The sequence below is a fragment of the Xenopus laevis genome, chromosome 2L (genome assembly GCF_017654675.1).
Source record: "Xenopus laevis strain J_2021 chromosome 2L, Xenopus_laevis_v10.1, whole genome shotgun sequence".
NCBI classification, from domain to species: domain Eukaryota; kingdom Metazoa; phylum Chordata; class Amphibia; order Anura; family Pipidae; genus Xenopus; species Xenopus laevis.
The window spans coordinates 96,954,457-96,982,121 of record NC_054373.1 but is presented as its reverse complement, the minus strand read 5'-3'; the positions used below and the strand labels follow the sequence as shown (position 1 = coordinate 96,982,121).

General features: G+C 36.9%; 1 protein-coding gene across 1 annotated transcript; it reads left to right on the top strand.

The window, feature by feature from the left end:
- The first annotated feature begins 1,334 nt into the window (after positions 1-1,334).
- On the top strand, positions 1,335-27,150 carry ca4.2.L (carbonic anhydrase IV gene 2 L homeolog). Its single transcript, NM_001127817.1, is given in 10 exon segments — positions 1,335-1,442; positions 11,159-11,191; positions 12,285-12,464; positions 16,303-16,448; positions 19,318-19,392; positions 20,265-20,331; positions 20,689-20,849; positions 24,291-25,369; positions 25,619-26,037; positions 26,081-27,150. Coding segments are annotated over 8 exon segments (906 nt in total). The 5' UTR covers positions 1,335-1,378; the 3' UTR covers positions 24,471-25,369; positions 25,619-26,037; positions 26,081-27,150.
- The last annotated feature ends 515 nt before the right edge of the window (positions 27,151-27,665 follow it).

Genomic DNA, 27,665 nt, shown 5'->3' with positions numbered 1-27,665 from the left:
TGCTTGCCACTGACCTTTTCTTGCGCCTTCTCCTTCTAATTTATTGATTTAATTCTTCCCACCATGACTACCACCTCTAATTTACAAAAAACATCTTACCAGAGCTCGTTTACTTCAAAAATGTCTTCCTCTTCCTCAGAAGTGCGAAATAAGATCCTATAGGCTGGCAAATAGGAGCTATGAACTGCTGTTTATTAGTCCCATATGGACTGCCACCTGGCAGCATGTTCTTCTTGGCAGTATACTAGTGTTTTTATGCCTCCAAGTTTAGCTAGGAATTCAAAAATGATCCTTTACCACTGGGAGCAACATCAAAGGAGGTGGTGAGCAACATGTTGTTTGTTAGCCTCTGGTATAGAGCATGCATTACCAGACTCAGAGCCACATTACATTTTTATTTTGAAGATAATTGGAATCATTTAGAATCACTGGGCAAATTTGCACTTGGACAGCAACCGATAGCAACCAGCCAGCTGCAAATTGAACACTAAAAGCAATTGTCTGATTGGTAGTCATGAGTTACTGCCCAGGTGTGAATTTGCTCAGTTTTTATAAATAACCCATATGTATCTATGCTAGTAGAATTGCCATATTGTGCAGAAATGCACCATTTTGCATTTTGGACAATATCACAGTTGTACTTGCTAGCACAGAGTGATTCCAATTAATTTCCGTACAAAGGTATTTTTGGAATCATTTGATGTCCAACCAACCGTTTTTGTGCAGGTGTGCCTATTATTTTAAGGCTGCAGGCCAGTGCTTACTGTATTGGCAAGGCAACGCCTTGTAGGGTGCTTGTATCTCTGGTTACCACAATTCTTGGATGTGATATTTTTTACCTAGACAACATTTTACCAAATCCTAAACAAAGTATCTGCATTCTAATGAAATCAACAAGATTAAAATACAAACATAAGCAAGACAAAGGGTCTTTCTATAATGTGGAACAGTAATCCTTAAGATTACTACAAATATTTAAATGTTAAAAAAACAAAGTGATTGTTTTTCCGCCGACAAGATTTTATGCTAGCTGACCACATCAAGTACAAAACACTACAGTGTAAAAGTAAATCTGTCAAAATGAAGTTACTTTCTTAAATTGAACACTATGGGAAAATGTATGTATTTCAGGTCTTTCTGTACAATTACAAGATTATAGATCCCATGCCTATATGTTTTGAGGTAAGGAATTGCACAGATATTTATTGGTGCAAGTAAAGAATTTTCAGCCGAGGGAGGATAAAAAGGAGGAGTTCACCTACTGTATCTGGCTACTTGTCTCTCTCCGGTATAAAAAGTCACAGCAGAAATGTGATCACAGTCTAAAGATTCTGATTAGTTCTGGCACAGAGCACAGCTCAGCCCTGTAACAGCAATGATGAAATGCTTCAACCTGATTTTGCTTGTTAGCCTGTCATTTATCAAGAATTCAGCAGCAGCAGGTAAGGCTATTTTTTTTCCTCAGCTCTGCTCTTTGGGTCACAATAAGGATAGTATAGTGACAATTTCTTATATATAGTAAAATATGCATAGGTTATTACTCATTTAACAAGAAAGAGACCATGGACACTGGTAGTACTGGAAGTCAAGATGTAAAGTGTATGTAGACTCAAATTGCTAAATGCTATTTTGTAATCATTTAAATATGACTTTCAGCCTGAATTAGCGTAGGACACAGCACAAATGCAGTCTGATAGCAAGAGTTCACATTCTGCACCTTGATAATGAAGTGATAAATAGCAATTTATATTTCTTTTCTAAATGATGAAACTAGGACACAAGCAAGCATATGTACCATGCATGTAAAGAATATATGTCCTGGGGGGGTTAAAACTATAACATTTTGGTGTTGGAATGATATTTATTGCACATGTTTAGTTATCTTTCAGAACTAATCTTGAAGTGTGAGTCTTACCTGTAAAAACATACAAAATAACCTTTAGGTGGTGTTCTAACCCCAATATTGTAAAATTGCCTTTGAGTGGCTACATATTTCTGTTTATCTAAACACTTGAACAGCTCACCTGAGTCAGCCTCATACATGCAGCAAGTGCAGGGAGGAAGGGAATTATAGGTGCTGGAATAACATTCCCTGCTTGCTCAGCTTGAAATAGGAGCATAAATCTGTTATATGTCCGTTTCTTGACCTACAGAAGCACTTGCGATATTTCCTGTTTTCAAGGCTTTGTCATTTGCAATTATTCCCAGTACAGGAAGAGTTTGCTTGATAAGTGTCTAATCGGCACCTTATTTATGTTCAGATAATATCTGCATTATGATGAATAGCAGTGGTGGAATCTTAACTTTATGAATTTTGCATTTGTCACATTACTATATAGATGTGCACATACTGTATGTGTGTGTATATGCATTCCCTTGCAAAAATGTTAAGAACCGTTACCAATTCTTTCATTTTGTTCAATTATAAATCCTACACAAAAATGCTGTCTCTGTGACATTTATATTTCAAAGTACTGAAACCCAAAATTCATTTTTCCTCCAATATAGTTTTATGGCAGAAAAATACCTCTTTTCTTTCTTCCAGGGCATGTGAGAATTAAAAAAAAAGCTTCATTGTATATTTGCTGACGTTTCGGGAGCACAATTATATAGATACAGTTAAACAATTCACCAAAATCCATCAACCCCAGCCATAGAATGAGGTCAGTTTAACATTTTAACCTCAGTGTGTCCACAATAACATTTTTTTTTTGCACTTTGAATCATTATATATATATATATATATATATATATATATATATATATCTATATATATATATATATATATATATATATATATATATCTATATATATAGATATATATATATATATATATATATATAGTTATATATAGTCCAGAGAGTAGTGAACTCAAAAATAGTAGGCAAATGCCCAGGTGCTATCTATATAGCATTATACTATATAGATGAACATTAAAGCAAAGTGAAAAAAATGTAAAATGTATTTGTCAATGTTTCAGTCTCTTTATGAGACCTTTCTCAAATCTTGGTATACTTGGTAGAAATCTGAGTTATAGTGTTCAATCATTGGAACTTTATGTACATTGCTATTACACCCTTTTGGGATCCACTGCACACAATAACGGCATGCATATTTAATAGGCATGCACCAAATCCACTATTTGGGATTCGGCTGAATCCCAGAATCTATCATGAAGATTCGGCCGAATACCAAACCAAATCTGAATCCTAATTTGCATATGGAAATTAGGGACAGTAAGGGAAAAAGTGGGGAAAACATTTTTTACTTTGTTTTGTGACAAAAAGTTGTGATTTCCCTCCCGCCCCTAAAATGCATATGCAAATTAGGATTCAGAATCAGTTTGGCCAGACACAAGGATTCCGCCAATCCGAATCCTGTTGAAAAAGAACCGAATCCTGGGCGTATCTCGAACCGAATACTGGATTCCGTGCATCCCCAATATATAGTCCTATGCAATACAGCTGTTTCAATTTATACACAACATCTTTCTCAGAGTCCAGTGGTCGGAACTACTGGGGGAGCAGGGGGTGCGATTGGGCCAGAGCCTGCACTGCCTCCGGAAAATCGCGTACGGAGGGGGCCTGGCTGCACGTCCCGCACCAGGGCCCGTCCCCCTCTAGTTACGTTACTGTCTTTCCTAAAGTTGTCCCATTGAGAGGAGGGGAATAATATATTAGACATATCATCCAATGTAAATGACATTCCGCTCTTTTCTCCGTAATAGCCTGTAAGACAGCTAGTACTTCCATGGTTATATAGTCAATATTTTAACAAATCAGGGATGCAATGATAATGTCGGTGAAACAGTCTCAGTTATGGGTAATCACCTTCAATGTCACCCAACAATTCTTTGAGAACTATGGCCATAGGCAATATACCATTAATAAAATATGGAGTGATACTGCAAGGTTCATACGGTATCAGTACAATACAAACTTTATTACCCAAAGGGTTAAATACTGTTTACTGTTTAATATGTTGAAGCTTTATTTTAAATCTCAAGTGGTCTTGAACAAAGACAATGGGGGTCATTTATCAACACTGGGCAAATTTGCCCATGGGCAGTAACCAATGGCAACCAATCAAATTGCTGCATTTATTATTCTACTTGCAGCTGGCTTTAAAAAGCTAATCACTGAGTGGTTGCTATAGGTAACTGCCCACAGGCATATTTGCCCTGTGTTGATAAATGATCCCCAATGTTTGTTATATTGTACAATATAGGAGTTTAGTAGCCCAAATCTGGTAAGCTCAGGGTTAGTTGGAAGAATTGTTGGATAAGAATGTGGTTAATTACAAAGAACTGAGAAAATAAAATCTGAAATATACTGTCTGCAGCAATATTCATTAAAGTGTTTTTGGGGAACCAGATTTACACACTATCCAGTAATGATATAATCTGCCTAATTACTTTTTTGACTTTAGCCACTCCAATGTTTATTTGCCCTTGTGTCTGGGCTCATTGTTCTGATGAAAGACTATTGCATGTGCAGCAAAGTCTGCATGTGATGATTGCCTAGAACAGGGGTAACTACTCCAGCTACACTCCACTGGCTAGTTTTAGCCAAAATTGGTTCTTTATACAGAAACCTGAAGGCCAACTTTCAACACTGTAATGAGTCATAATTAGGGATGTAGCGAACTGCCGATTTGGTGTTCGCGAACTTCGAACACCCGCTAAAATCGTTCGAATCGAACGATCGAAGGATTTTAATCGTTCGATCGAACGATTTTCATTCGAATCGAACGATCGAAGCATTCGATCGAATGCTTTTCATTCGATCGAATGCTTACAATCGTTCGAACGAATGGAAATCGTTCGATTTTTAGCGGTCGAAGGAATTCGAATGGTCAAACGATTTGTATTCGAATCGAACGTGAACTCAAAATGCGAACGTCGCGCGACGTTCGCGAACATTCGGCAGACGCGAACGGTCGAAGTTCGCGCGAACAAGTTCGCCGGCGAACAGTTCGCTACATCCCTAGTCATAATATGGTCTACTCTGAAAGGGCTGAGATCAATGGATTAATGTGTTTTTTAGTGTTGAGACTTATTTTTGAAGAGGAGGTATATTCACATTTTCTTTGTGGTTCACATCTTAAGATTTACTGCAACGGCCAGTAAAGCCTAACTGAAATTTAAGAGTTTATTTAGTGCATTGCTACTTTTCTAATTTTCAGTTTTTTACTGGCAGCAGTCTTATGTCTCCTAAGATATTTATTTTATATACCTGTAACTTCGTTTGGAAGTCATGACCTGCACTATTGATACCTTGACTTTCCACATTTGATGGTAAAACTATGCGGGAGAGTTTGTTGCCCTTGCTAAATCATCTACTGTGTGGGTGGTGTTTAAGGATATCTTTGTATGAGCACAAATCTGAATCACTACATTTTTTCTCTACATTAGTAATTTCCACCTTATGCTTTTTTGTGCAATTAGGCAAGTTAATTATTTTACATTTGATGATTCAGATTCACTCAAATAATGTGGTATTGTTCTGTCATCTGTACTAGAGGCAATATAGAAGTAGCAACAAAATGTCCCATATGTTCTTACCCTCATGCTTACCGAGAAATTCAACAAGACTTCTCATATTCAGAGGATCAAAACATTTGTTAATGGCTAGGCTAACGGGTTTGCTTTTCTAGAAGTAATTGCTTTGATCCATTGTACTTGTATGCCATTTGTTTTCACATACACTGGATTCACATCCAAGAAATCTTTATATGAGACAAAATCTCTTATGTCTCTATTTGTTTTTCAGAGGAAAGTTGAAGGGCCTATCTGATAGAACTGCCTGTCATGATTTATTAACTACCTCAGTGCCATAAACCTTCACAACAAACATAGTCCATAATAATAGCGTTAATTGCAAGTTGCTTCTAAAAGAAGGGCAGAGACACACGTGGAGACAAATCACCTAATCTCCCTGAACTGCCTTCCCGTCGGCTAGAATCTTAATCGCCGGCGTTATGGCACTTGCGGGGCTTCATTTTCCAAAGTCACCCGAAGTTTCCGCGTGAGGCGACATCGGAAAACAAAGCTCTCTGAGTGCCATCCGATTAAGGGACAGATTCCCTAACCGGACGAAAATTCACCAACGACAGCTTTGCATCCATCACTACACTTCGCCAGGCGAAAATCCGCTCAGACAATGCAAATTTACTAAAATGCAAAGTTGCGTCCAGGGCGCAGAACGTTGGCGAACTTTCGCTAGCGTTACTTCAGCAATCAAAGCGAATTTGGGCTAGCGTTGGCTAATTTGCATACCACGAGAAATAAAGTTGAATGCAAGTATATGTTGCAGCAAATACATTACATTACACAAGTCCAGGGAACCTTAATAAAGAACATAGACTTGTTATAATGTCCTACACATGAGCTCAGTGTATAGTTTATGTTCCATATGTTAGGAAATGTATGGGGGAACCAGGTTACCCAAAACATTTTTTAAGGACTTTACTTTCACTCTGAAAAAGACGCCAGCGTTTTTTGGGACTTAGAAAATGTTTCCACTAAAAATTAAGGAAGTCTTATGCACTCCTGGCACTTAACCTGGTCTGAGCTGGCGAAGGCAAGTCTGGCAGAACAGGTAACGTTCAGTAAAATCTGAATCTTAGTGAATTTGTGGAGTTACGCCCATTCGCCAGAGCAAAAATATGCCTGGTGTTAGAGTGCGAAGCAACAATAGCGTCTATCTCCTTCGCTAGCGAAGTGATGCATGCACCCGTTAGTAAATCGGTGAAGTCCCTGTGGGCGGTAACGCTAATGAATTGATGCTAGTGTTAGCCACTTCGCCCTTTAGTAAATCTGTCCCTTAGATTCTAGCCGGCGGGTAAGCAGTTTGGGGAGATAAGTTGCCCAAAAAAGAGGCGATTTGTCGCTGGGCGACTAATCTCCCTGAATCTCCAAGTATGTCTCTGCCCTAAATATGAGTACATCAGTTGAAGAAAGAGGAACTGTCTGGTTGGGGGTCCCCTCATTAAATCTATGTGATGGAGACTGTCAGCTTTTAATGCTAAATAAATTAGAAGGGTGTAAAAAGGGGGATTGTCGTTGAGGGGGCAGCAACACAGGAAAAGTAAATGAAGTTTCATCTGGTATACTGTTTGTCTAGCTACTGTAAATAAAAACATACAATTTTGAATGCTGTGATGTGATAAGTACCTTTATCACTGTGTAACCATGATAACAGTTGTAACACATTTTCTGCTTCCCAGTAAAAACTATTACTTAAAGCAGTGTACAGGCACTGTAATGAAAGAGAAATCACCCTAATGCCATTAGACTGTATAATTTGTCTTTCACGTGCAAGCCTTAGATAAACAACTGACTCCATTTTTATGGGATCATTCTACAAATGGACAACTGAAAATTGCCTCAGTCACACACTCAGAACTCCAGATGAAGGTTGGCTTAAAGGGATCCTGTCATTGGAAAACATGTTTTTTTCAAAATGAATCAGTTAATAGTGCTACTCCAGCAGAATTCTGCACTGAAATCCATTTCTCAAAAGAGCAAACAGATTTTTTTATATTCAATTTTGAAATCTGACATGGGGCTAGACATTTTGTCAATTTCCCAGCTGCCCCCAGTCATGTAACTTGTGCCTGCACTTTTAGGAGAGGAATGCTTTCTGGCAAGCTGCTGTGTTTCCTTCTCAATGTAACTGAATGTGTCTCAGTTGGACATGGGTTTTTACTATTGAGTGCTGTTCTTAGATCTACCAGGCAGCTGTTATCTTGTGTTAGGGAGCTGCTATCTGGTTACATTCCCATTGTTCTTTTGTTTGGCTGCTGGGGGGGAAAAGGGAGGGGGTGATATCACTCCAACTTGCAGTACAGCAGTAAAGAGTGATTGAAGTTTATCAGAGCAAAAGTCACGTGACTTGGGGCAGCTGGGAAATTGACAATATGTCTAGCCCCATGTCAGATTTCAAAATTGAATATAAAAAACATCTGTTTGCTCTTTTGAGAAATGGATTTCAGTGCAGAATTCTGCTGGAGCAGTACTATTAACCGATTCATTTTGAAAAAAAAAAAGTTTTCCCCATGACAGTATCCCTTTAACTAGAAGAGACATCAACTGGACATGTATATCATCAGTAAAATGACATGATTGGGTTAAAAGAGGACATGTACTGAGATTTTAAATAGGGAGGTTTCACCATGTCCATAGAATATGTTTCTTTACTGTATGGGTGGAGATGTATATAATGGAAATAAGCTGAATGCCTTTCTGATGAGAAACTGTGATAGAATTACTTCAATTAATTCAGAAACACAGGTTAGAGAGCACAGTGAGCCATAAGGCCAAAGGAGCCCTGTATTTACCACCTGTCCTATGGCAGCAGGTCCGGTCAAAACTGCCTTGTGCCCACCAGTACTGTGCTCTACACCATGTCCCAGACGTTTCATCCATCACAGGGCACATAATGCAGATATGTTCACAATTTTGCACCTATAGTTCTCTTTTACTTTCATCTGGGCATTAATAAATGATTCTGATAAATTGTATTTTTTTTGTTGATTTGTCCTGAAAGAAAGCTAATTCAGTTGTTGCATCAAGGTTTGCATTTGTGCTCTTTGTTTACTTTTATTCAAGCTCCTTTGGCATTTTAATAAAGGTGTACAACATGATGGGTATCAGGTCTGAACTGGGGTCCAAAATAAGCCCTGACCAGTCTGGATCTGATGGGCATTTTCAGGCCTGGAATGTATACATTTTCATTACTAGATCCTATCACTTTGTCTAAAACTCTCATTGTCCTCAACATTCTAATAAAAGATTCTGCATCTAAGTGCCTCAAATCCAAACCTGATGCTCCACTTGTATAGAATGGCACTTCGGTCTAGGGTTCAGTTCTAACAAGGGCACTATCTGTATGTTCTTCCTACTTACATAATGAAACTATTTGTAAAAAAAAATAATGAATCCTATTGTGATACAGGCAAAAATGTTCTGAAACAATCTGCAGCAGGTCTTTTTAAAGCACTGGTTTTGAAATCTACCTTGACCAGCCTGAAATTGAAAACTTCTGTTTTTCATAGATTTTCCAATTTTCCAATCCCTTTTTTTATTAAATCGTTCTGTAGCCGCAACTGATTACACTACAACCTACAGTACATGCTGAGGCTTTTAATTCTGTTCCACGAGATTTACAATTGAACGTCAGAGAATAGTGGATTAAATTAAAGTGAAGAACAATATCCGCTTTCAAGACAAAGATTTATGCAAATTTTGGAAACAAGAAAGTACTTTTTTCCTGTAAGCAAAAGACTGAATAATTGCCAGAATATAGAGTTTCACGCTTAATTGTTTTGCAAATAGTTTTTTTTATCCTGTGAAACTTTGGAAACAGATAAGCCTTTTCACTTGCTTGCGGAATCCCTTAACTAAAAACAATTTGACACTGAAAGTAGAGCATCTACTGAGTATTATTTGTTGCTTGTAGTTGAAGCCCAGGAGTGCTTTATCATCACTGGATTTAGTTATGCTAATTGATTTAAAAAATAAAATGCTGCACGTTTTATGTTATGTATAGTAATATATATATATATATATATATATATATATATATATATATATATATATATATATATATATATATATATATATATATATATATATATATATATATATAATATAGTTATATTTAAAGGGGTCCTGTCACCCAGCCATAAAATCTGTATAATAAAAGTATTTTTCAAATTAAATATGGAATTCTAATTATTTTATCTGTTAAAATACCCATGCCTGTTATTTAGGTATTAACAAATCTCAGCTGTCAATCATATACTGCCTGCCCCACCTCTTTTAGGGCCCCCATACACGGCCAATAAAAGCTGCCGACAGACCTAGTCGGCAGCTTATTGGCCTGTGTGGGGCCATCCTATGGGTGTCCGCGATCTATATCTGGCAAATTGCATTTTTTATGCCATGTGACTGTCCTCTTTAATAATATTTGCTTTCAGAAATTATTTTCACAAGCTACATTAACTCATACAAGTAAATGTGGGATTTAAATACCATTCAATTACTTTCACTTTCCATTCTGCACTTCTGAGATTTCACTGGTCTCCTCACGCGTTCCCTCTCCCTCCTTTCCATCTAATTGTGCATGGGCATGGGCATTAGGTTCGCCATTCTGGCTCATAAACAAAATCTTGGCATGATGCAAAGCTTTTCTGTATCCATTTTCATGGTGTCAAAACTTATTGTATATAGAGAAAATTCCTCTGTGTGGCAGGAGGTACAGGCCACATAGGGGCCCTTTCCTTACTGTCACTCTAACGCAGGTGGTAAGGACAGGGCTAGAGTGCGCCTCCTAAAGCTGCTCGTTGCAGGGAGTACCACATGTTTTTTTAAAAATAGTGGTTCATTTTACATTAACTACTTTGGGCATCTTTTAAAGGGGACCCGCCAACCAAACAAAATTATCCAAATCCTATTTTATAATGTTAGTCAAGCAAAATGAACTCATAATTATAGCCACCAGGAAGGAGCCATTTTGTGGACACTGTTATTAAGGCAAGCCTTGTATCATCTCAGAATCTTGTTTGTGCACCAGGGGACAGGGACCCAATGTCCATCCCCATGCACTGGTTACACAATTAAATCGTTAAGAGAGCTGGGGGAATGTAGGGAGAGCAGTGACATCTAGGAAGTGCTGAATGGAAAGTGAAAGTAATTGCTTGCCCCGCCTCTATGCCTAGGCATAGAGGAGGGGTTGGCAATACTTGATTGACAGCTGATATTTTTAAATGAGTTTACAACAGCTATGAATGCTTTAATAAAAAAAAGAAATTGGATTTCATATTTAATTTAAGAAGGACTTTTATTATACAGATTTTTATGTCTGGGTGACGTGTCCACTTTAAACAAGCTCATATAAACAATTTTGTAGTCTGAATGGTATTTAAATCCCACATTTACTTGTATGAGTTAATGTAGCTTGTGAAAATAATTTCTAAAAGCAAATATTGTTAAAGAGGACATTTGCATATATATATATTGTGATCATAAAAACACAGAACAAAAGATGCATGTAATCTAACTCCCCCGTCCCTCTGGTTACTTTTAAGACAATTGACATAATACTTTGGCATGTTAATGTTGTTAATATTTTGCATTTTGTCCCCTTTATTATAGGTAACTGGTGCTATGAAATCCAGGGATGTGCAGGTAAAGCCTTACACCATCATCTATGGGTTGGGTCAAAATAATTAGGCCCTGATTCTTCTTAGAATGGGTCTCAATGATCTTTGTTAATAATCTTCACAGAATGATTCTAACATTTTCATATTCCTCTTCATGTATAATTTTCCATGGGTTAAAAATACTGTTGTTTTCAAGCTTTTTATTGAAGTCAGATAACAATGACTAGTGTTGTTTTAAAGAAATGGGAAGGAAATGTTTTCATACATGTGTGCAGCAGAATAAAGCATATATGGGCAAATTCAGTAACCCCCAAAAATTCGCCAGTGACGGCTTCGCTCACAGCGCAACACTTTGTCAGGCGTAGATTCGCCAGAACGATAGTTCACTAAAATCCAAAGTTGCATCCAGGGCGCCGAATGCTGGTGAGGTTGCTCTAGTGTTACCGCGCCAAGTGAACTTGCGCTAGCGATGCCTAATTTGCATACGCCAGGAAGTTGAAGTTCAATTGGCGTAAATGTTGCAGCAAATACATTACACTACACAAGTAGGAAAACCTTAATAAAATAAAATGAAGTTGTTATATTGCCCTAAAAATGAGCCTAGTGTACTATGTTTATATATTAGAAAATGTAGGGGGGAAGCTGGTTACCCCAAAAAAAAATTATGCTCTTTTCAGCCTATCACCCTGAAAAAAGACGCTAGTATTTTTTGGGACAGAAAAATTTTCAACAATTTTTTTTAGAAACTCCTATCTAATCTATTGTACTTTGCCTGGTCTGAGGTGGTGAAGGCAAGTCTGGCGCAAGAGCTAACGTTCAGTAAAATCCGCATCTTAGTGAATTTGCATAGTTACGTCCATTCGCCAGAGCGCAAATTCGCCTGGTGTTAGGGAGCGAAGTACTGCTTCGCTAGCAAAGTTACACCAGCGACCATTAGTAAATCGACAAAGTTCCGAAATGACGTCACACTGACGAATTTTCGCCCTATAGTAAATTTGCCCCATAGAATACCTTTACAGTTGCCCCTTTAGTGGTTTTCAAAATCGGTATTGCTTAAAAACAACACAACTGTTATCGTGTATGTTTCTGGGTTTATGTATTCTGGTTGTGTTTTCCAGGCACAGGACCCAGGCTTTGGAGCAAACATTTTCCGTTCTGTGGAGGACAACAGCAATCGCCAATAAATATTCACACCAAAGGTGCTGTTTTTAAGGAATCACTGAAGTTAGTTCAGTTTAACTTGACAGGCTATGGTGACATTGTACGGAAACTGAGTATTACAAATAATGGCCATTCTGGTGAGTATTTCAGTGTAATTGCACAAGTATCTGAACAAAGCTAATAAGTCTCTGGTGCTGCCAAAGATGCTGCCACAAACTAATTTAGGAGCCACATTTTCTCCATGATTGCATCTGCTTTGGTGTTCCGAGTGCCTGAGCACATCGAGGCTTCTGTGTAATAAAAATAACTTTTAAGTATTCTTTTGCAGGTGACAATAAGGAAAGGTAGATAGTAGTGACTGGAGCTATGTACGTCACACCCAATGAATAAATGTATGCATGAATGTCACTATTAAAATAGAATTCTTTTTCATTCAAGTATTATTACAAGCTACCAGGCAACTTATTTGACATAACCACGATAGCAGACACAACAATAATTAGAACTGTGTATGTTTATTCTCTTATGCTATTGTTACTTTTCAAAAAGTAATTGCCATCAGTGTTTACAGTTTTGTGTTGTTAGAGGTAATGACCTTTTAGTGCCAGAGGCTTTGGGGTTAGGAGATGTCAGAAGCCTTTGTTAGAAATGTTACGATACTGAATTTGGCCCAAGACGTGTGCCCACAAAATAGATCTTTATAGGTAAGCAAAGGCCACAGAGTATACAGATATATAGTAAACTATGAAAGAATAGTGAAAAAAAATTCGCGAAACGGCGCCAGCGTCTCGTTTTTGATGCCGGCGTCTGTTTTTGATGCAATATACACCTAAAGAATCATGTGCAGATGTAATCTTGACACTCTGATCTACTGAAATGAGTATGACACAATTTTCAGTGCAGTTGTATTTAGTTGCATCACATACATACCCCCCCCCCCTTCCCTAATGGATTAAATGAGTCTGTCTTTACAGGGGGAAATGTTGCATTGTGGGTAAAAAACACAGTTATTTGCATTAGAAATTGCATCATAAATGACCCTTAAAGTATTTTTTTTTTTTATTAAATACCCACAGTCCACATGGGCTTTCATTAACTTTGTTCTGAGAGCTGCAGGAAAAACAATGCGTTTCTATACTGGTAGAAATTTGCTCAGGAATTAGAAAATGGAAAAGTGAGAAATCAACATTTTAAAATTTTTGACAATCGCGTTTATGTACTAATACATGAGCGTGATTGTTTAAAAGTCTAAAATGTTGATTTTTAATTTTTCTAATTCCATTAGTTGTTACAAACCTGAGAAAGTGTTTTGCTTGCCTACCCATAATTTGTATCCCTTATGTTCAGAACTCTATAGACAGATATATTTATTCTCTCGGTCAGTCTCATGTTTTCTCCCTCTCAAAATCACTGTGTTGATTCTCCAGCACACAGTTTTGCCTATATGATCACACATGCCCTTTTCTTTCTTGTCAAGTGGTATGGGGTTTCTTAAGGAAACATGCATTATGTTCTGTTTATACTAGATACAAGATCTTTAGAACATATAAGCATTCAGGGGAATCTATACACAATTGCAGTTGTTGCTACACTGCAAAACATTCTTAAATTTAATATCAGTGTTTAAAGCATGCTGAGAGCTATAGTATTACAATATCAGTGTTGTAGTCTTAAAGTGGACCTTTCACAGATGTATAATAAAAGTCCTTTTCAAATAAAACCCAAATATTTGTTTTTCCATACCTGTTATAAGGTATTTAAAAATATCAGCTGTCAATCATATATTGCCGGCTTTGTCTCTATGCTTGAGACATAGATGCAATTACTTTACCTCTCCATTCTGCACTTAAATGTCACTGCCTAAATGTCACTGCCCTCCCCACATTCCCCCTCCCTCCTTAGCATCTAATTGTGTAGCCAGGGCATGGCCTTGGATATCAGGTCCACCATTTGGTGCATTACAAGATTTTGGGATGATGCAAAACTTAAACATAATACAAACCAAGAGAGAAATGTGGACACCAAAAACACAATTCAAAGTTGAAGACTCGCCAATCTAAAACAGTGGTCCGGGTGCTCTAGCCCTATATCCTAAGCTCAGAGAAGAAGATAAGCCTGTAAATAAAACAGAAACTTGCTGGTATTGGCCATTCCAAGGATCCACAGATAGGCCAACAAAAAGATGTATTAAATAAAGTAGAAACCTTTATTAATACCATCATCTCTAAAGCATTTATTTTGTGTCCAAATGAGACTTATTATAGGCTATAAAGCCAATGATTACTTTTCATTTCACCTTTTTGTTGGCCTATCTGTGGATTCTTGGCGTGCCCAATACCAGCAATTTTCAGTTCTATTACGCAAGGCTTGCCTTAATAACAGTGTTCACAGAATCAGCTTGCCCATGTACTCTAATTGTGGATTCCAAAACAATTAAGGAAACAAGATTTAAATAATTTTTACAGTGTAAGTACATTTTATTTTGCTTGACAAACACACTAGAAAAGAATCTGGAATTATTTCTTAGGAAGACAGGCCCCCTTTAAAGCCATATTGCTCAAAGATTCTCTAAAACCAGTGGCTCCTTTAAACTGCAAAATAATCCTCAATTTATGAGTGTAAATCTGGCACTTTATTCCTTCCACTGAAGTTGGAAGAATGATATCTCCCTTCTCATGTTTTACTACACTGAAACAAGGAAGCTACAATTGCACCATAATCTCATATATAAAATAACAGCAAGATAACTGACCAGAGTTCTGGAAAGAAGCATTCTTTTATAGGTGAATTTCCTTGTAACAAGAATTAGAATTTTGATCTGCAGAATTCTCACAAGTAAATTCTCCTGCATCTATTATCGAGCAACTTCTCTGGAGAACAAGGGACAGTTTTATGGAGGCTTATGTTCCGCTTTAATTACAAGTTATATTTACTGTATGTAAAAGAAGCAGAACAATGAGTGTGGGTTTATAATCCATTAGCAAAATATGTATTTGTTAAAAACTAAATAGAAAATAGACATGGGATCCCTTATCTAGAAACCTGTTATGCAGGAAGGTCATCTCCCTTAGAGTACATTTTAACCAAATAATTCTAATTTTAAAAAAAAGGTTTCCTTTTTTACTCTAATAATAAATCAGTACCTTGTACTTGATCCTAAATCTATGCTGATGGCCAGGGGTGCTTCGCCAATGAGGCGAGTTGAGGCTGTCGCCTCAGGCGGCAGCGCCCCACTAGGTACCAGGGGCAGCAAAAATGCTGCTCCTGGTACTCTAAGAGCGCATTTCCGGGGGAGGGGGGGCAGCAGCAACTGCTGCTGCCTCAGGCGGCGGAGGGGCCATGATCGCCCCTGCTGATGGCAAAGCAATCATATTTTATTTAAAGGGATTCTGTAATAACTATGGTGTACTTTTATTTCTGGGGTGTCAGAAATCATTATGTCTCATTGATGACATTGACCTTTAGCAGAGGTGTCAGTTAGCTATCTTGTTACCTCCCCATTGTTCTGTTGATAAGCTGCTGGAGAGGGAAGGGAGAGGGGAGATATCACTTCATTTTGCGTGCAGTATTACTGAAGTTTATCAGAGCACATGGCTAAGTGCACCTGGGAAACTAAGAACATGTCTAGCCTCATTCTGAATTTTACAATTAAAAATAAAAAAATTCTGTCTGCTCTTTAAAAACAAATTTCAGTGCAGAATTCTGCAGGAGCAGCATTATTAACAGATGCATTTTGAAATAAACATGTTTTCCTGTGACAAAAACCCTTTAATGCTTAAATGTTCTTTGGTAGACTTAAATTAAGGTATTGAAATGCAAATTATAGAAGACCCCAGGCATTCACATACCTGTAGTATAAAAAATGAAGTACTTGTAGCTTTAGCTGAATTTGATATTGTGTGTTTGAAACGTTTGCTAGTGTTTTAATTATAATTATGAATATTAAATAATTTCTTATGAAATGTGTATTTCCAGCCCAAGTAAACCTGCCATCAGGTATTGAAATTTCAGGAGGTGGACTTTCAGGAACTTATGTTGCAACACAGTTTCATTTCCATTGGGGCAGTGAAGAATTTCATGGATCTGAACATACCATAGATGGTGAAAAATTTCCAATGGAGGTAATGTTTATATTTCATCACCTTACAGTTAAAGATTACATCTATAACAACACCTGAGGGGGCAATGTATTAAATGACTGTAAATATACGTACATCCGTTGGAATGGCCTTGATTGATTTTAGAATATGAAATGCAACAGATCCACATGTAGTATAGGGACATTAAAACGTTATGGGAAGTGTACAAGTGGAATAAACTCTGCATGGTAAATTTAAGGCTCAAACCTAGAATACACTTTCTTGTTTGTTGCCATTAACTGCTAACCCTAACACCAACAAAAATGTAATTATTTTCTTTTTTTCAAGCTGTTGTATGAGACAACCAAACTTAGAAACTTCAACATAAATATGAGGACCATTAGATTTTAGACTACCACTTACACAAAGTTCAGTATTTGCACCCAACCCTCCGAAGAAACCCATTTTTAAAAATTGCAGGATATTTAGGTAGGGAGAACCATATTAGAATTTAACATTGTTCTCAACAATAATTTAGAATAAGACTTGACTAAAAATGTCTATCCATTTAGCTAGTGAATCAAAGTATGATTATATATTAAACACATTGACTACTTACAAGTTAATTGATGGACAAGGAGTGAAAACCACCCCTTGAAAGGAAGTACCAAGATTTCTTGGCTGCACATATCTCAAAAGGATCTGGGGTAGATGGTACAGCAGGTCCTGATCCCAACCTGCACTCTCCCAACCTGAGACTATATTGTCCTGGTACATCATCATCACTTATATAGTATACCCATGCTGCCCATCTCTCACCAGAGGGAGCAGGACAGGTTTGTGTATATAAATGAGAGATGAAATACAAGAATTAGTTCTTACCATACTAAAACGTACTGTAGCTATTCTCTATTGATTTCTATGGGATTTTTAGAAGAGAATTTATGAATGGTGAAAGTTAGAGTTTAATTTAATTTACCATTTACAAATCCCATAGAAATTAATAGAGAGCAGTGGAGTTTTACAGTGGTGAGCTCTAATTTTACAATTTGATAAATCCTCCCTTTGTGTTAAGTAAAGTAATTTAAAAGTAACCAGGCACACATTGTTGTGGGACAACTTGACTTGAAACTTAACTTTTTGAAAACTCTAATTTTATTGGATCGAAAAAGTAACTAAAAAGGTAGGCTCAGTGTTTTTATTGGAGTAACAATGTCCTTTACATCACAAAAGGAAATGGTATATTAAGCTTGTCCTCAGACGGCAGCAGCGCCAGTATCAATACCAATAAAACTTCAGTTTTAAGACAGAATACTTTTGTGAAACTTCTGCAGTGGTCCTTGTTATGGAGTGTTCCATTAAACATCCTGGTCTCCTCTCTTTTGGTTATAAAGAAGAACTATGGTACTTATAATAGAAAAAAGCTAAGCCAGTTACACCTTTGAATATAAGAAAAAAGCAAAAGGAAATCATCATAAAAAGTGACAAGGTAGGGGTGGAACAGGAGGGTGCCAATGCGTCTTCAGCATTCCATTCAAAGAGCAGAAGTGGGCAAAGTGAAAAAAAAACTGGCTGATTGCAACCCTTTTCTGCACTTTGCAAAATGCGTGGGGCATTGTGAATGAGACCTAAAATATATTAGAGATGTAATTTCTATTTAGCACCACTTGTTGCCTTTTTTAGCCTTATCTTTGTCAATTTAACTTTTGAGTTCTGTGTTGCAAAGTGATAATATTAGTTCCAACTAATAGTCATATAGTGACTATTTGGCAAAATGATTCCCATATTGTATCAAAATCAGGTATATCTAAATTATATAATTGTGAAAGTATAGGCTTGTTTTTATTATTACAGGTATGGGACCCGTTATCCTGAATGCTCAGGCCCAGGATGATTGATCTTTCTTTAATTTGGATCTCCATACCTTGTCTACTAAAAAATCATTTAAACATTAATTAAACCCAATAGGTTACAAGGTACTCTTTCATTACTACAGAGAAAAAGGAAATCATTTAAAAAAAATTGAATTATTTAATTATAATGGAGTCTATGGGAGAAGGCCTTTCTGTAATTCTAAACTTTCTGGGTTAACGGGTTTCTGGATAATGGATCCTATACCTGTATAATGGCATAGAGCTGCTGTGCTGGGTTTAGGTGTGTTGTACCTCTTCACACAGCGTAGAAACTCAATTAACTAATACTTCTAACAAGCTTTATATTTACTTGCAGTTTCCATGCTCTTTAAAGGAGAACTAAAGCCTAACTAAAGAAGTAATGTTTAACATTATGTTTTGTGCTTCTGTATGAGCCGAAGGCAACAAAAGACCTTTAGCAGGGAAGATCTGTACCTCCAAAGATGCCCCAGTAGCTCCCCATCTTATTTTCTGCTGATTCACTGCACATGCTCTGTGCTGCTGTCACTTACTGAGCTTAGGGACCCACTCACAATATACAGTACACATAGAATATAAATGTCACACTATAAGGCTGATAAGTAATTAATAAAGACAATTACTAAATGGCAGCACAGAAACCAGTGCAATTAGCATCAGAATTTAATAATCAGCCCAGTAGCATCAGTTTATATTACAGGCCAACCTCATTTTCTGCTTGATAATTTGCGACGACCCCTAAGCTTAGCTTCTCAACAGCTGCTCAGAGCCCACTGAGCATGTGAGTGTCACAGACACTTTCCAAGATGGTGACCCCCTGTGACAAGTTTGAAGTCCTGGATCATTGCTGCTATTGACAAGCTGAAACTTTAGGCCAGTGCAATAAGTTCAGTATATAAAATATGGCATTTTTAACCATTTTTACTTTTAGGGTTTAGTTGTCCTTTAATTATTGCACATCACAAACAAACACATACAAAAAAAATAATACAACTAACTTTTTTTTTTTCATTATACAGCTTCACATAGTTCACGCAAGAAAAAATGCCACCGGTGGCAGTGGGGATCTGGCTGTTCTTGGATTCTTTTATGAAGTGAGATTTTAATTCATGTTTGTTAATTTAGAATTCAGAATTGTGTATTTAGCAATAGTTGCAACTGGCAAGACTGGCTACAGCTAAGGCCACACCGTACGTATTTGGCCTTGCATTTGGAATTTGGCTGCGGAGAAAAGCAGGCCAAAAATCTGCTCCTCTACTGCTGCTCTGCCAGCACTCGGAAACATTACATTCTCTAGGGTGCAGGTAGATAATTTCGGCCTGCACCCTAAAATTATCTACCTGCACCCTAGAGAATGTAATGTTTCCGAGTGCTGGCAGAGCAGCAGTAGAGGAGCAGATTTTTGGCCTGCTTTTCTCCGCAGCCAAATTCGTATGGTGTGGCCCTAGCCTAATAGTGCATATATATATTGTCTGTAATATAGTCTGTTTTTTCATTCAAATGAAAGCTACTCTCTATGTGAGGTAACAATCATATTAAGCTGTATCTAGACTTCACTAATTAATTTATATTACATTATACATTTGGAATCTTTAACTGGGTAGAATCTCTTTGTAAAATTGAATGGACTATCTTTTAAAATAAGGGTTGTTTCTGCTACAGCAATAGTCCAAGAATGGTATGAATAGTTGGTGGCACCAAAATATTTATCTCACCATAATGGATTAGGTGTTAACTGCTTGGTTTAATAATGATTTGTAAAAACCCACAACCAAATTTGCATGTATGATTACAGAAGTAATTTCTAAGGGCTAAATTGTAGCGACTGATAATTTGCTAGTGGTACTGAACCCATGTGTCTAAATAAAACCTGCATGTTAGAGGTACAGGATAAGAGAAGGTCAAATTTCATACAAAGTTGTGTAAATGCAAAAAAGTGACTTTTTTGTTATTGCTCCATTTTAAGGAAACTTCAAAGAATAATACAGAGTATGATTCGCTAATTAAATCCATAGAAGCCATCACTGCTGTAGGTAAGAAAAATACTGCAAAAACATAGCAATGTTATCACATATTGGAAAATTGGGAGCCTACATGAGCCTTCATAAAAAGAATAACACATCCCTTGCTTTAAAGTATATGGCTATTAGCATTAATCAAGGAGGCATTTTCTTCTGTCCTGAAAGTTTACAGCAGAGGGTAAATAATTTCCCAGAAAGTAAAAGTTACATTATATAATATAGGCTAAACAAATATGCCATTTGTTTTTATGGGCAGTTATTATCTCTTAGTAGTAGTAAGTTTGAACTGTTTTTGCCACTGCACGAGTCTGATATCAAATATGTGAGCATTGTGAATATTAAGCTTTGATTCGTTTTTATGCATTTCAGATGGAATTAAAAATTTCTCAGCTAACTTGGCAAAACTGATTCCACAAAATGAAGCACTCAAGCTTTACTACAGGTACAATGGGTCACTCACCACTCCGCCATGCACCGAGACAGTCACTTGGACTTTATTCAATACAACTATTAAACTGAGCAAACAGCAGGTAATAACATTTAAAATGTTGGCAGTACAAGAGAAATTATAGGAATATTTAATGTGAATTGTAATGTATATAATACAAAAGAGCCTTGAATAACACATAAAATATATCCTTATAAATGGTACTTAGTGAGGGTACAAGTTACAGTATAATCTGTGCATGGTGGTGTCATTTTGTCACATGACACATTAAGGGGGTTATTTATCAAAGTCTGAATTTATCTCAATATTTTCTGCTACAAACTCCGATCAAATCCGCTCAGGTTTTTTACGCTTATTTATTATAACATTTTACAGAAAATTTGCTTTGCGGGTAAAAATCAGATTTTGAGTTTTTTTGTGGATTTTTACACCTGATTTTCATGAATTTCACGATTTTTTCTGAATTTTCATCTGAAAACTTTGAGGTACTGCACGAAACTCAGCGCACATCAAAAAATCATTGGGACTTCTCCCATTGACTTAAATGCAACCTCGACAGGTCTGAGATGCTGGATTTTCAAATTCAGACTTTTCCTTTCTCAGGGTTTAATAAATTCTGAAAAATTAGTGATTTTTTAAAAGTCAGATTTCATAACAAAAAAAATCACAATTTTTTTCGTGATTTTTGCATTCAGAGTAAAATAGTCAATAGTGTCACTAGAGGGGGCGGGCCCTGGTGCGTGACGTGCAGACGGGCCCCGCCCCCCTCGGTACGGAAGCATTTTCAGTGGCGCACGGGCTGCTGGGGGGGCCCTGAGGGGGTGCGGGCCCTGGCCCGCTCGCACCCCCTGCTCCCCCGGTAGTTCCACCACTGAAAATAGTAATAGTAGTAAATAACCCCCTAAAACTTGTGTATAATATGAGAATATCTGAAGTGACCTTGGGTTCCATTGCCTATATAAAAACAGCCTTTGAGTTGATATGTATCTTCCTGATTTCCAATACCCTTCTATTTCTCTGCCCATGGTCTAGTCACCGTGTACTCATGTGCAGAGGGGAACCCACTGTACATAAACTAGCTCAGAACATTGCTTTTAACATAACAAATAATGGGACAGATGGATATAGTAAAAAGATGGGGGTAGGAAGTTGTTGGGTAATATCTGTGAGGTGATCAGCTTGCTGTACATGCTGTAGAAACATTTGGATCATCCTTAATTAGCCCAGTGTGTTGGTAACCCAATCAGGTCAAGATCCACTTGTTTGGTGATCACGCCCTTGCCAAGCTTAAAAATGAATACTTAATTACAGGACATGCTGATTTACCAATGGTACAGGTACAAGCACTCTAACCCCAAGGGCTACAAAATTGCAGCTTGGACCCATACAAGGAGCATGTTCCCTAGTGCCTTGTATCCCCAGTGCACCCCAACTTGCAAATTCTGAATAATGTACAAGCTAGAGGCATTCCAGGGGAAGCCTCCCATTTGCAGCACAATGTACAATGTATATACAATATGCAGCACTGTTGAATGAATGCAGCACTGCAATTACAGAGTAAACACAAGTCGTTGCTCCTCACAGTATTCATGCTGAGCCCATATGAATACTGTGTGCCTCTGATTTACTGTACATCAGGTATTTGACTTAAATTCAGCTTACTGTATCCGATTTCATGCCAGTTTATTTTGTAAGCACGTCAGATTTTGTTCAGTAAAACAAATGACCTGTCACTGAACATAATGACCATTGTGTAAAGTCACTAAGCTTATCAAGAATGTGTTAAAATGAGCCATTGCTTACATTTTCATGAAAGGTGTGCCCATTTTAATTACAGTTATGTTTAGTGTGCACTTGATGATTGAGTTGAAATTAATATTTGTTATGTAATATAGTAAAAATAGTTTTAAAAGGGATGCTTACCCAAATGTACCTAGTTTAGGTTAGGGGGCTTGTAATGGGATCCCCATCTACTCACCAACCTGCTCCTTATGAATATAGCTCTGCCAAATGCAGACAGTTCTGTATTTATGAGGAGTGGGCTGGGGTGGAAGGCGAAAGGTTTTGTTCTTTGTGCTCCATTTTGGAGTACCGCATAAGGGTTTAACTGGTAGGGTGCTAAGTGAGAAAAAGGTTTTGTTCCAATTTCTTTACTTTGCACCCTGCTCCAAGAAAACCTCTCTAGGTGTCTCCTAGCCTACACTTGGAGCCAGCATAGTCTCCCGTACAGAATAGAGATAATTCTTGAAATGATAAAATAGCAAGTGAACAAATAAATATTTAAACATTAGAGACGCTTTTCATATTTGAGAGAACTACTATCCAGTTATTGATTGTACATATTTTATAAGATCCTTTGTATCATATCAGAACAAGTGTTTGGAATACAACAAAAGACCTGAATGCAGTTTCTAACAGCATATCAAATAAATATATAAATCAAAATCCATGTATATGACTCTTTTGAAAATTAAACTCTGTCACTGTGACTTTTGTGCTTTTTTTGTATCTGAATTTCACATTGATTTTAAAAGTTAAAAAGGTCATGTTTCCAATCAGCAAACATAGTTATTTTATAACCAAACTAGTACAACTGACAGAACTATTGATTATACTGCATGTTTATAGAAAGATTTTATTGCAACAAAAGTAATTATTTAACACTTATTAAAGGCCAAATAAAGCCCTCAATCAATGTTAAAGCTAGTGAATGAACCTCTGCAATAAAGGTTGCTGGAGGTAAAAATTTGGAGGGAGCCCAGACTCTCTGACCCCCTGGTTCTGTCATCTTTGGCTGTTATGGAACCCTGACATATTCATATACTTACACTTTTTTTAGTCAGTTCAAGACAACTGAATTGAGAACGCCTAACTTCTATTAAAGAATGTGCATTTTTATGCATTTTTCATCAGCTACATTTTACATGTTCTTATATAAAGGTTTGCATAAGTCTACTTGCTGGTTCTGACTTGCCTATAAAGAGACTGGTTGTTTCTTATTTTCACAGTCCTCCTACAGTGGCATGACTAGATGTTAGTGAGCCCCACAGCAAATTCAATTTAATAAATTATTCATATGAAAATATTCATAAGTTGGCCTATTCTACCAAGATATATTAAAATGTCTCATTAATTATGGCCTCACTGGGCCCCATATACTCCTGCACCCCTTCAACTGCAGGGTCTGCTTCCTCTGTAGTCACTTATCTGTCCACTTATCCTCCTAACATACAGGGATGCGGATTTGATTAAAAAAAAAACGCATGCAACTTATTTCCATAACCACATCAAGTTTTTTCTTTTATAAGTTTAGAAAAATATTCTTACTTATATTTTATGTCATTTCGCAAATCCTGTAATTTAAATACATCTGCCCCTTAGTAATTGTAATTTTGTAACTCTGAACTAAAACAATATCATTTTAATATTAATGTTGCTTTGTTTATAATTATATTTTGCTTTCATCTTTCTGATTGAAAAGATATATATTAAATTAAAAACATCTTATATCTTATCTTTACAGCTTCAGGCTTTCCATCACAACCTAAATTTTACAGCGATCGAACGAATGGTGGAAAATTTCAGGCCTGTGCAGAAACGGGGAAATAGGATTGTTTACACCTCAAGCAGCCAAGTGATAGTGTCCTCTTTCCAGTCTTTGTTTATCTGCTTTATAGTTTCTTTCCTTACAATAATGTCATAACCAATGAACTGAAGTTACTGTCCGTAAACTAAATATTTCTCTTGGAATTCACACAAGCATTTAATATTTTATCCCATTGTATAAAAAATGGTTTACAAAAACTTTTTGGTGTTCATCCTGGAATATTACTGTAACAATGGAAATGTTTTCTAAATCATAAATAATCTAGGATGTGATTCTTAAGAACAATACAAACGTTTAAACATTCTAATTTATTTTGCCTTCTGCATAAAAAAAAGTTTTCAGATATTATTTAATTAATATTTAATGTCATTTATTGAAAACAGTAAACATTTTTCATTTTTAAAAAAGAAAATCATCAGCATTATATAGAGTATTGATTGCTATGAACACACTTGTATTACTAAACATTACCTAACAACAGGGCAGGGTGCAAAGTGCAAATACAGGGGCAAGCCATCTTTTCTTTTTTGCATTTGTACCTTGACCAGCCATCGGTGGCTGTGAGTCCCTGTACTTGAATGGAGGAGGCATGAATGTGTTCCCTTTCCCACACCCTACTTGTCCCCTAACTTAAGAAGGTGATGTCCTCTAATTCTCACCCCTGGTTTAAACCAGGTGAAATGCATGGTGCCGCAAAAGCCTGGATGGAAGTGATTTTTTTAATGACCCCTTTGGTGATTCATTTCATATTCAGTAAACACTGGAGTGCAATGTTTGCATTGCATGTTTGTTAAGTAAAATATGAAAATAAAAAATAGATGCAGTCACAGATATGTTTCAGAAAAAATAGAAGCTATTTTAAATAATCTTTTTATTTCTATTATTTATTTCAATTAGTAGTAGTGTGGCGGCCTACTCTGCTCGCCAAGACCAGTATCATACTCACTGCATTTATGTTTATCAGTCAATACATGCGTTATGGCATGGGAACAAAGTCGCCCAGTGTAGGGACACACTGGGCGATTTGGGGAGATTTAGTCGCCTGGCGACTAATCGCAGCGACTTTTCTCGAGGAAACTTCGGGCGACTTCGGAAAACAAATCGCCGCGTGTGATTAGCGCAGGCGATTTTTCATTTTATCCAGGCGCAGAGTGAGGGGAGGCATTCGGGGAAGATTGGTCATGGAAAGTCGCGGCGATTAGTCGCCAGGCGACTAAATCTCCCCAAATCGCCCAGTGTGTCCCTACCCTAAATGATGGCTGTGTTTAGCAGGCAAAACAATTGTGCCACTAGATTTATGCATGTTGTTATGGAGCCAGCCTAAATATTTACTCTGGCTATCCATTTCTCATTGTTTATTGGAAATATGAATACAGTAGCTAGATGAATAAAAAAAATTGTATACATCATATAGTTACCCCATGCAAACCTTACAAGCTATGCAGATATTATATTACGTAGCCTATTACCAAACTGAAATATAGATATCAATAAATATTGCCATTTTACACCTTTTCCTTTGAGCCATTTTGTGATGGTCTGGGTGCTGCCTCAGAGATCACCTGGGCAGTAATACTGCAGCTCTAATTGTAACAGGAAGAAGTGTGGGAGTAAAAGGTAGATGTTTGTCAATTAATTGGCTCATGTGAACTAATGTATGGTTTGTTTGTGTACATCATGAATTGTATGATTCCAGGAGGCGGCCCTTAGTTCTTAAAATGAGAATTTTATATTTAGGATCAGTGGCTCCAAAAAAGTATATTTTATAAAAATGGTTTATTTAGCTGAAGCAAAACTTTACATATGAGCTGTTTTATATTATATATTTTTTATAGAGACCTACAGTACATTGTTTGGGGGGTAGAGTCTTCCTTTAACCTTAGCCTTCCTGAGACCAGGGATTGAGACTGGATACTTAATAATGGCTTGTTTTTAGTAAGAATAAAAGCTACAAAAGCAAGGCATGAGAAGATACATGTTATGCTGCATAAGTAATTTTATACCCGTTGGTATTATACATTTAATTTAATTGGAAGCAGCATTGATATTTATTGGACAAACTGTGTGTCTTGGTATTTTGCAGCTCCATGTAAGACTATGTAAATATGCCCTTGCACATGTTTTGCACTTTGCCTCACTGCCCTATAAATGAGTTCTAACATAGAGGAACAGGCACAAATAGGGTAGAGCACCGACAAGGTTCTTTACAGTTCTTCATGCAAAGCAACACTTATGCATTTATGTAGATTAGCAGCCCTAGTCCTCACATACATACAGGTAATAGTAATAGACGTGACATGCTCAGGATCAAAAGCAAACTAACTGAACAATAATGTCCAAGTTGTATTCTGGCTATTATGTTATTATATCCTTTCACACCAGCCTTTATAAATCATATTTTTTTGCTAAATAACTATATTGAAAGCATTTTTATTTTGCACATGCTGTCTATTTTTGTTTTTTACATTGAACTGTTCCTTTGAAACAGCTGAACTCCCACAGACTATGGACATAACTCCATATGAGTGTTTTCCCTCCCATTCAACATCTCTGGTCCATCTGCTTTTGACTTTTAGTAGAGTTTACTTAATTTTGTAATAGTAACCGCCATTGTACTGTTTTTAAAATGTGTATTAGATTATGTTTATGCAGATTGAACTAGGGAATGCCTTCTCCTGTTGAATATTGATGCAATAAGTTTTTTTTGCTACAATGTTGATATCTGAATAGCTACCTCTGCTAAATGACCTCATTTATTACATATGTATAGAAAAAATAAAAGTGACAGTTTTTTTGCAGTTTTCTGGCATGTATTAGAAACTGAAACACATTATAAAGGGCATCTAACCCCACCCCCAAACTTAATTGAGTCCTCTTCTGTGCAATTCTTTATATTTTCTAATTTTTACACTGCCGATTGCTGCTTTTGGAACAGCCACTCTGATAGCTGCTGCTGTGGCAGGCCATCACTAGAGGGTTAAATGATGGATTTTATTAGCAACAGTTCTCTCCTTTCTATTTCTGATTTGATCAAAATGAGAGAGTGAGAAAACTGTGCTGAATAGCAGCCAGAGGCTACAACTGTATATAACCTTCAGGCAGCTAGCTGGCTGGTGCAACCAAATGCAGTATCTTAGCAGTTCAAATCTGTTACTATCTAATGACTAAAAAAAAAGAGAAAATTTCTATAAATTGCAAAAGGCGTCACAAACGCCTGGCCCATTTATCAGAATTTATCTCAATATTTTTTTTAAAAAACCCACACTTAATCCGCACGTGTTTTTTTCCCTT